Source organism: Trachymyrmex cornetzi, unplaced genomic scaffold, assembly GCF_001594075.2.
Source record: "Trachymyrmex cornetzi isolate Tcor2-1 unplaced genomic scaffold, Tcor1.1 scaffold884, whole genome shotgun sequence".
Taxonomy (NCBI): Eukaryota; Metazoa; Arthropoda; class Insecta; order Hymenoptera; family Formicidae; genus Trachymyrmex; species Trachymyrmex cornetzi.
The window spans coordinates 73,035-84,211 of record NW_017300228.1 but is presented as its reverse complement, the minus strand read 5'-3'; the positions used below and the strand labels follow the sequence as shown (position 1 = coordinate 84,211).

Here is an 11,177-nt window from a genome sequence, read left to right as displayed (position 1 = left end):
CGGCTATATTTTCTTTATTTTTATACATTTAGACTAAAAAAAATTATTATAAGTACTTCAATGTATATACTATTAGATGCCATGAAGCACATTTCAATAAATGTTTGTCTATACTACTAAAAAAAATCGTGAAAATCATCTTATTTTCCACATCCCAACTGAGTATAACCTCTTAAAATATTCGCATATATCTTATACGCCGTACTCGTCATCGTTACCTCTCTATAATTTCCGGGCTCCCTTCTCTCTCCTCTCTTCCATATCGGTACAACCACTCCTACTCTCCAGCTCTCTGGGAACCCTTCCCCTTTCCATACCCCCTTTAATATCTTCTCCAAACTCTTCCCAATTATTTCCCCTCCTTCCTTCCATGCTTCATTCTTTATTCCATCCAGTTCTGCTGCTTTCCCTCTTTTTAACCTTTTTATTTCATTTTTTACCTCTTCTATCCCTATTCCCTCATCTCCCATCCTGTCCGCTTCCCGTATTTTCTTTCCCTCCCCTTTTCTTTCCTCAATTCCTCCTAAGCTTTCAGTGAAGTACTTGACCCAGACCTCCATTTCAATTTCTTTACATACTCCCTCCCTTTTCTTTCTCCCTCTGTTTATAAATTTCCAAGCCTCTGCTTCTGTCTTTATATTTTGTACCTCCTTTTCCTCCCGTCTCTTCTGTTCCCTCTCTTTCTCTTCACATAGCTTTCTATACTCCTTTTTGCGCCGTATGAATTCTTCATACCTTCCTTCTTCCTGTTCTCTTCTGTACCGTCTTCGCGTTCTATTCATCTCTCTCTTTTTTTCTCTGCACTCCACATCCCACCACGGGCACCATCCTATCCCTTTTCTCTTCCCCCCCTTTTTTAAACTCTACCGCTTTATTAATTTCTCTTTCCAACTCCTCCCATCTCTCTCTCACCCCTCCCCCTATCCATTCTACCTTTTCTATTGCCTTCCTGTACTTTTTCGTCCCTTCCTCTGTCCAGTCCTGAAATCTTAATTCTTCCCCTACCTTCTCTTCTTCCCTTTCATAATATGTCCCTAACTCTATCAGAATTGGCTGATGGTCCGACTCCCCCCTACACCCTACCTCAAATCTCCTTACTCTCTCCCATGCTTCCCAGTTCACTATACCAAAATCAATTACTGACCTCCCTCCTCCCTTCTCATAGGTCCACTCCCCCTTCTCATCCCCTTCCTTTTCTCCATTCATAACCATCCATCCTCTTTCTTCTATCACCTCCATCAAATCCCTTCCTTGCTTATTTACTACTTTATCTTTGGACTCTCTGCTAGCTTCCTCCTTTGTTCCGTCTCCCTCTATACTTTGTCTATTCCACCCTCCTTCTTTCCCTATTCTAGCATTAAAATCCCCCGCTATCATTAACATTCCCTCTTCCTCTTCTTTAATCACCTCATTTAGATCAACCAGACATTCTTTTCGCCCTTCCCTATTATATACTGTTACAAATCTCCGCCTCTCTCTATCTATAACCACTTCCCTTTTTTGTATACCATCCTTCTCCTCATACCCAATCTCTCTTTCCTCCAGCTCCCTTCTCACTCCAGTCACAATTCCCCCTTTCGCTCTTCCCTTTCTTCCCTCTCTCCTGGCTGCCTGGCACTTCCAACGCCATCCTACCGGCATTTTATCTTTCATCTTCTCCCACCCGCTTTCATCCACCCACGTTTCCATCAAACCAACCACATCAAAATCGTTTACTTTTTAATAGTAAAACAGTATCTGAAAATGTATTGTAAAAAGTAATGAGTAAAAATAAATAAAATATTAAAGCGTAAAACTGAAAATAACTTTAAGAGAATAATCTTAAAATATTATAAGGAAGTGTAATGTACGGAGATGAATAAAAAAGTTTTACTCACTTTAAGGAGGAATAATAAAAATTATAATATTATTATAATAATTATTATAATAATATTATAATATAATACAATCTTAATATTATTTATAATTTGTGATGTTACAAATTTCAATCACGTCAATTTCCTTATTCGATGATTTATGTATTTTATTGTTCCGACGACAATTACCGCATGAGCGTGGATAGCGTATATACGAAAACGTTAATAATTAATTTTCAAAAATGATGTGTCTTAACGTAACTTTATTACATATGGTTGAATTCATAAAAAAATAATATTTAATTTGGTAAAAAAAAATTTAAAAATTTTAGAAAATTATGGGTAGTAGGGTTATTTTGTTAAAAAAAATAAACAAAAATTTTTTTTCTTTATAACTTTAAAGTACTCTTAAAATCGTACAACTTCTGTTTAAAATTTTTTTTTCTATCTTTTATACTTCCGACGATATTCGCCTCGAACGAAAAAAAACTGGTTTTTTTCAAAGAGGTGTTTCACCCCTTAAACATGAGTTAGGGCACATAAAAAAATACTTGTCTCTTAGATTTTCATGTTTAATTCACAATAATTTAATTCATATTAATGTAGGATAAGTTGGAATAAAGAAGAGAGCGTAACTTTTGTTCATTATTTGTTTGTGTAGATCTAGGCTTAGTTTTCGTGTAATACTACTCGAACGCGATTAGACGTAGGGAGATCGCGATGCGTGCGCGAAATGATATTCGGGGATGGGTTCAGAGCCCGGCGAAGGAAGAGCAGGGAGAAGGGAAGCGCGGCAGTTGAAAACGAGCAAGCGAGCGTGTCGTTACTGCGTGTATGAAATCTTTGTTAACAGTTAATTCTTGCTGTGTGTAATAAACGCCTCTCTTTATTCTCAACACCACGCCTCGTGTAATTAAACCCCTAGACAAATCAAAACCATATCCTATAAGTGAGGGCTCGCAGCCGGGATCGAGGCAGAGAAATATTGAGAGGGAAAACATGTCAGATCACGAAGGACAAGGTAGCGACACAGATGACGTGATGCAAGTCGACTCAATGACGGTGGCTCAGATCAAAGAAAAGCTCAGAGAGCGCAAGCTGAAAGTGACAGGCAACAAGGTGGATCTCGTGGTACGTTTGAAGGTGGCTCTAGTGCTGGACCAACATGAAGACGAAAACGACGACGATGATTCCGGCAACGAGACGGACGGAGACAAATGGGAGGACGCCGGTACTAATGACGGCGGAGAAGACGAAAGATGTAGCCGGCTGAAATTCGTGCCGACTTTCAAAGACGTAGAGGAGTCAATCGACACTTTTAGCAGAGATGACGGCAAAAATGTGAAGCTGTGAATAAAGAAATTTGAAGATCTCACGAAGCTGTGCGAGTGGAACACGGTGCAGAAGACCATTTATGCGAAAAGATTGTTACGGGGCTCAGCTCGTCTATTTATAAAAGCTGGTGGCGGGACATGGGACGTCATTCAGACTGCGTTGAAGGCGGAATTCGCACTGAAGGTGGACAGCCGAGCGATACCCAAGGAGTTGCAGCGAAGGAAGAAGAGGACCGACGAATCCTACTACGAATACTGTTACAAAATGATAGAAATAGCGGCACGTGCAGACGTAGAGACAAAAGTGGTTATACAATACATTATCGACGGCATTGATGACGAAGATTATCGCAAGTCAATCTTGTACGGCGTTAAAACGATTCGCGAGTTAAAAGATAAACTAGACGTATATGTTATAGAGATGTGCAGTAAAACGAAGTTTAAAGCGGGTGATAACAGAAAGAAGTCGAGCGCGGAAAATAAAGACGCGAAACGAGACAATAAAGATTCGAAGCGGTGCTACAATTGCGGCGATAATAGTCACTTAAGCGCGGCGTGCTCTTCGAAAGAGCAAGGTGAGAAATGTTTCGGGTGCAATAAATATGGGCACATAGCGGCGAAGTGTCCTGAGAAGGTGAGTGCGGAGAAAAAGAAAAGTTGTAGTCTCTTATAATCCGATTTCGGTAAATGCCGCAAAGATGTTATTAACGGTGTGAAATTAAGCGCAATAATTGATTCAGGTAGTGATCTTAGTTTAATGTGCGAAGAGCAGTATAAGCAGGTCGGGTCGCCGATGCGCGGAAACCGCACGATAAAATTTTGAGGAGCGGGCTCGGAAGAAAACACGACGTTAGGAAAAGTATATTTAAGAATCTGTATGGATATGGAAGTTTACGATACCATTATATCGTAAACTTTGTTCGCGACGGAATAATTCCACATGCTATACTCATTGGATCAGATTTTTTAAATTAAGTCGAAGTACATACAAGAAGAGGTGTCGTAAATATTGCGAAGATTGCGGATGACCACAATGCAGTATCGGAAGTTTATAAAATCGATATATTACAAGACGCGGATAGAATCGTAGATGTATCGCACATTAAAGACGAACGTGTTAAAAGCGAAATGGAAGGTTTAGTAAAAGAGTATAAATCTCAAAAACAGAGAGATGTAAATGTCGCAATATCAGATGGCGATAGTTGTAAAAGATGATATTCCAGTTTCGAAAAATTCACGTGGATTGTCCACGACAGAGAAAATAGAAGTGGAGTTACAGATTCGAGTATGACTTGACGAGGGCATAATGCAACCCTCGTACTCTGACTATGCAAGTCCGATAGTATTAATAAAGAAAAAAAAAACGGCGCGACGAGAATCTACGTAGGTTACCGTAAGTTGAACGAAAAGATAATTAAAAGCTGATATCCCCCTTACCGTTGATGGAAGATCAATTAGATCTCCAAAGCATAAAAATATACAGTACGTTAGATTTAAAAAATAAGTTTTTCCAGGTAGCAGTCGAAGAATGTAATCGTAAGTACACGGCTTTTGTTGTCCCTAACGGACATTTAAAATTTTTAAGAATGCCATTCGGACTCACAAGGGAAGTTTCACAACTGTCCGGAACCGATTTGATTCTCCATGAAATATATTGTAAAACATGAAAATCTAAGAGACACGTATTTTTTTATACGTGCGCTAACTCATGTTTAAGGGGTGAAACACCCCTTTGAAAAAAAAACGGAATTTTTCTTTCGAAGCGAATATCGTCGGAAGTATAAAAGATAGAAAAAAATTTTTTTAATAAAAGTTGTACGATTTCAAGAGTAGTTTAAAGTTACAAAGAAAAAAATTTTTTTTAATTTTTTTGTTTAACAAAATATCCCCACTACCCGTAATTTTCTTTAATTTTTTATTTTTTTATTTAACAAATTAAAGATTTTTTTTTAAATTCAACCATGTGTAATAAAGTTACAATACGATATATCATTCTCGAGAATTAATTATTAACGCTTCCGTATATACGCTTTCCATGCTCATATGCGAAAGTAATTGTCATCGGAACAATAAAATACATAAATCAGCAAATAAGGAAATTGACATGATTGATATTTGTAACATTATAAATTATAAATAATGTTAAGAGTTATAATAATTATTTCTCCTTAATGTGAGTAAAACTTTTTTATTCATCTCTGTACATTACTTCCTTATAATATCTTAAGATTATATATCTCTTAAAGTTATTTTTAGTTTTCCACTTTAATATCTTATTTACTTCAAGTTTACGTAATAATTTTAAAACGTATATATTAACTTAATAATAAAACAATTTCTAAATGTTTATACACAATAAATTTATATTTTGTTTCGTTACTCATTGTACTCATTACAATAATGATACTCGATGAAAAAATGTTTTAAACGTAATGACTTCTTGCACCATGAACATTTTACTACAGCTATATTACTGCAACCTTCGTGGATGACAATTGATTATGTATCAGAGATTGTAATTTTATTATATTATTTCGTGTTCATGTAAATTTATATTACTTTCCAATAATAAAACAATATCTGAAAATCTTTTAGCAAAATTTTTCCAAATTCTAAATCCGTAAACATCTAATAGTTGTATTTTCCCTGTTGTGCCTTTCGGTATAATCATGATAGTAATATGTTTTTCTGCAGGTGTTAAATCTGAAATAATATTGGGACAATGTCCAGTCCATTAATCGATAATAAGAACGCTATTAGAATCAATATTTGGAAAACAAGCTTCTTCTAACCACATTTTAAAATGGTCTGTCAGAAATATAAATGTTAAATGAATAACTATTTTATGACAGTTATGAGAGATTCTTAAATAAAATATAAACTGTATTACAGAAATAAGACTTAAAATTTTATTATATTATTTCCTTTATGCAAATTTATATTTATTTTTAAATAGTAAAACAGTATCTGAAAATGTATTGTAAGAGGAAATTTATTTAATTATCTGTCATTTTACCAGATTTCGATGCTTTTACAATAATACTTATTGGTGTAAGTAAGGTTTCTTGTACTCTTGGTCCAAATATACCATTAGTTTCTTTCAATACAATAAATAAAGGTGACAGCAAATTTCCATTACACGATATTATTGGTTGTATGGTGTATGAGTGTGTTGTTGATGATATAGATTGCACAACACACTACTTTCTTTACTCCTTCATTAGACAATGACCTTCCAAATAGAATAAATTTCCAATTGGAAACCACTTTGATCAGAATTAAAAACATTTTCAGATCCGAACTGTTCGATAAGTGGTTTCACTGTTTTCAGATAATCATTAGCTGTATTTTGCAACTTAATGGAATCTTCTATTGTTCTTCTATTTACAAATTTCGTTATTTTTCTCGAAACAATTCGGTGGGATTTTTTGAATCTTGATACCCAAGTGTGAGATGCTTTAAATATAGGATTTAAATTTCCTATTTCTTCTTGAGTTTGTAAAGCCCACCTTTGTAGATCGATATCATGAACTATGAATCCTGATTCAACAGCTCTGCTGTAAATTTATTATGTGTAAATTTGGAGATGTAAGATAATTTTTCTATACAATTTCCACCTGAATGTAATTGTTCTTCTCATCGTCTTAATTGACGCGCGCGCGTGTGCGTGCGTGCGTGCGTGCGTGCATGCGTGTGCGTGTGCGTGTGCGTGTGCGTGTGTGTTCAGATGAAACTCTTCTAAATTTATTTTCCACTGATTTTAGTGGACGATTTCTTTTGTTTTTATTTTTTTCATTAATGTCCCTATTCCGCCAATACTCAACAGCTCGTCTTTTATATGAACTATCAAAGTCTGTGTTATTATTTGAACATTGAGGATGAGATTTTTAATTATCTTCACTCCATGCTTCATCATCTTCAGTTATTTCAGAATTATTTAGTTTATAAGGTTCTTAATAATAGAGATAAATTTCTTCTGTTACTTTCAATCCATTGTAATGAAAAATGCTATCCAGCAATAATTTTTGTATATTTTCTTTTAATTCTATTTCTGCTTCAGTTACTGGTGTTTCTGTTAGATATATTGAACTTATGGATGCTAATAAAAGTCTAACAACATTAAGCGGATTGATAATCATTTCCAAAGATTAAACTTGGCTTTGAATCGTAATATAAAAATAATTTAACAAATTGCATAGATATGATTATGACAAAACTACTGCACTGACTGAACGTAAAGCTGCTACGTGAATATTCTTATACTGTCCATTTATACATATCTTGAATGTACACGTAGCTTTATATCATATCTTATGCTATCATTTATTTTGAACACGCTGTACTTATCTTATAATCGAAAGTGTATTGAATTGTTTGAAAATGTCACGTCTGAAGAATTTGATATGTAATGAGATAAGATATAACTTTCTAAAAGTCACGTATCTCGTATCAGAATCGTGACATATTTTTGAAAAGTATGTTACGATTCTGATACGAGATACGTGACTTTTAAAAAAAATGAATGAAATCATGACATATTTTTGAAAAATATGTCACGATTCTGAAACGAGATACCTGACTTTTTAAAAAAATGAATCAAATCGTGACATATTTTATCTCATTACATATCACAAATTCTTCAGACGTGACATTTTTCAACAATTCAATGTAATTTTAAATGCAACAATTTTTTAAAAATTTATTTTTTAAAGATTCAATCTTATAAAATAATCTTATTATAAAATAATGTCGGCGGTTCGGTAAATTTCAACTTTCATAACTTAAAAAGTACTGATTAAAAAGAGGGTTTATTATAGTGTTTTGGAAAGCTTCCGACCTCAGCTATTAGATTCTAGAATCAAAAATAGGGTGTTTCGTTTAAAAAATCGATTTGACCTTGACTTGACCTTGGTGATACCATCCAAGGTCAAATTGATAAGGTCAGTCAATAGATCATTTTCAACCCTATATCTTTCGTATAAAACATTTTTCTCAAAAATGATTACTTTTCAAGATATTTAAGAGGTCCGGGACTTTTTATACACCCTGTATATATACAGGGTGTTGAAAATTTTTGCGACGCCTGTCACGAGCAGGTAGAACGGACCGAACTGAATCGAAAATTCTTATACCATTTTGTAGTATGCGCAATAGTTAACGAGATATTAACGTTTAAATATAGCCGAATAAGCGCGTCCGGCCGGCCTACTCTCTACTGCCGAATATACAATCTACCGTCCTCACCGATGACAGCGCGGGCCGCTGGGAATGGGAATGGCCTGCTGGGCGTGCCGTTCGAGTCAAGACGTTTAGTGGCAGTTCCCACTCCCCGCGCGTCGTGCGATCGGTAGGTTGTATATTCGGCAACAGTAGGCCGGCCGATCGATATCACAACTTATTTAAATATTCGTGGTTTAAAAGTGGTTATACAAACGAAAGACCAGAAGAATTTGAAAATTCAGTAGAATTTAGTTTTGACAAAGTTCAACAATATATGATATCGAAGGTTGCAGTAATATAGCTGTAGTAAAATGTTCATGGTGCAAGAAGTCATTACGTTTAAAACATTTTTTCATCGAGTATCATTATTGTAATGAGTACAATGAGTAACGAAACAAAATATAAATTTATTGTGTATAAACATTTAGAAATTGTTTTATTATTAAGTTAATATATACGTTTTAAAATTATTACGTAAACTTGAAGTAAATAAGATATTAAAGTGGAAAACTAAAAATAACTTTAAGAGAATATATAATCTTAAGATATTATAAGGAAGTAATGTACAGAGATGAATAAAAAAGTTTTACTCACATTAAGGAGAAATAATTATTATAACTCTTAACATTATTTATAATTTATAATGTTACAAATATCAATCATGTCAATTTCCTTATTTGCTGATTTATGTATTTTATTGTTCCGATGACAATTACTTTCGCATATGAGCATGGAAAGCGTATATACGGAAGCGTTAATAATTAATTCTCGAGAATGATATATCGTATTGTAACTTTATTACACATGGTTGAATTTAAAAAAAAAATCTTTAATTTGGTAAATAAAAAAATAAAAAATTAAAGAAAATTACGGGTAGTGGGGGTATTTGTTAAACAAAAAAATTAAAAAAAATTTTTTTTCTTTGTAACTTTAAACTACTCTTGAAATCGTACAACTTTTATTTAAAAAATTTTTTTCTATCTTTTATACTTCCGACGATATTCGTTTCGAAAGAAAAATTCCGTTTTTTTTTCAAAGGGGTGTTTCACCCCTTGAACATGAGTTAGCGCACGTATAAAAAAATACGTGTCTCTTAGATTTTCATGTTTTACAATATATTTCATGGAGAATCAAATCGGTTCCGGACAGTTGTGAAACTTCCCTTGTCAGTACGTCCCGGCGTATCTCCAAAAATATGTCAACGCAGTTTTCCGCGATTTAACGATGAAAGGAATTGTCGCAATGTATGTGAATGATCTGATCATACCATCTGCCGATATGCAAGATGGACTAATGCGGTTAAAGCTAGTATTAGAGACAGCATCTAAATACGGGTTAATATTTAATATCCAATATTTAATTGTGCGTGCGTGCGTGCGGAAGAAATATCAACTGTTGAAGTCAAAAGTTAATTATTTAGGATACGTAGTAAAAAACGGGGAAATCACGTCTTCCGAGGAAAAAATAAATGCTGTAAAGCACTTTCCGAAGCCGACCAACATTCGCGCGGTGCAAGGATTTGTAGGGCTCACGGGGTACTTTCGGAAATTCGTGCCCGGATGTGCTAGAGTTCCTCTAGTAAGAGTTAAAACATATGCTGGATTCACACTGCATCCTATGTGCGTCGTACGACGTTCTGCAATCAATCAGAAAACAGGATTCCGATGGATTTTGCTTCGTATCATCGGAATGTTTTCTGATTGGTTACAAAGCGTCGTACAACGTAAATCAGATGCAGTATGAATCCAGCAATAAGAGCGAAAGGACGCCATTGCCGGATGTCGGGTACCGGCCGGAAACAGCACAATTTAACAGTTGATAGTCCGATTTCGCATTCGCGCCTTCTACGCCATGAAATAGTTGCTCACACCAATTCACAGATTCACTACTACATCGAAAGTATCCGCAAATAGCGGCGTTTAAAGGGACTTGAAATCTGACTAATCAGGAATTGGTGCCCCTCATGACTTGACTCTTACTAGAGGAACTCTAGTATATGCGAATATAGTGCGACCTCTGACGAACCTATTGAAGAACGGAGTAATGTTTCATTTCGAAAAGGAGCAGGAACACGTTAATCAGTTAAAACAGACTCTTAGCGACAGACCTGTATTACGCTTGTATTGTCCTACTGTGGAGACGGAACTGTATACCAATGCATCAGCTCTCGGATTTGGCGCTATATTTTTACAGCGTGATAGTGAAGATCGAATGTTTCACCCGGTGTACTATGCGAGTGGCAAAATTACGCCAGCGGAAGTGAAATATGATAGCTATAAGTTAGAGGTATTAGCGATTGTTAAGGCGTTAAAAAAGTTTAAGGTATAAAGGTTATGCGTTTCGCGGGTTTCCTCCGTGTCCAGATCCATTCTTGAGATGCCAACGTTTCGTGAACCTTGTAGTCCACTTCCTCAGGGCGAGGGGCAGCCTGATACTGAGCTGTTCCTCCGGGCCGTCCCTTTTTATATTACGCTGCTTGTTGGGGTGGTGGGGATGGGCGGAGAGGGGTAAGAGGTGGTGGAATTGATCGGTCTTCAGTAACCGGGAGAATGGTCTTCCATATTTTATTTATGTTGTAGCCATTATCTCTATTTAAATTGTTAGGATGTTTCTGTATCTCTATGGCTTCTCTATACTTTCTTGGAAAGTATGATGTACCATTCTCCCGGTTTCTCGCAGGATATAGGAGAATACTTTCCCGCAGGAACAAGATATTTTGTATACTCCTGCGGAACTGAGTGGAGGTCTTTGATCTTTAGGATTTCTT

The 11,177-nt window shown here is 35.5% G+C and overlaps 2 protein-coding genes across 2 annotated transcripts in view; one reads left to right on the top strand and one right to left on the bottom strand.

Annotated features, from left to right (window-relative positions):
• The window catches only part of Nasp (Nuclear autoantigenic sperm protein), a 95,252-nt gene that overhangs the window by 54,357 nt on the left and 29,718 nt on the right, over positions 1 to 11,177 (top strand). The gene's annotated exons all lie outside the window — the stretch shown is intronic.
• On the bottom strand, positions 763 to 1,653 carry LOC108769306 (uncharacterized). Its single transcript, XM_018520210.1, has one exon. It carries the CDS (start codon positions 1,651 to 1,653, stop codon positions 775 to 777), a length of 879 nt encoding a protein of 292 aa, XP_018375712.1. The 3' UTR covers positions 763 to 774.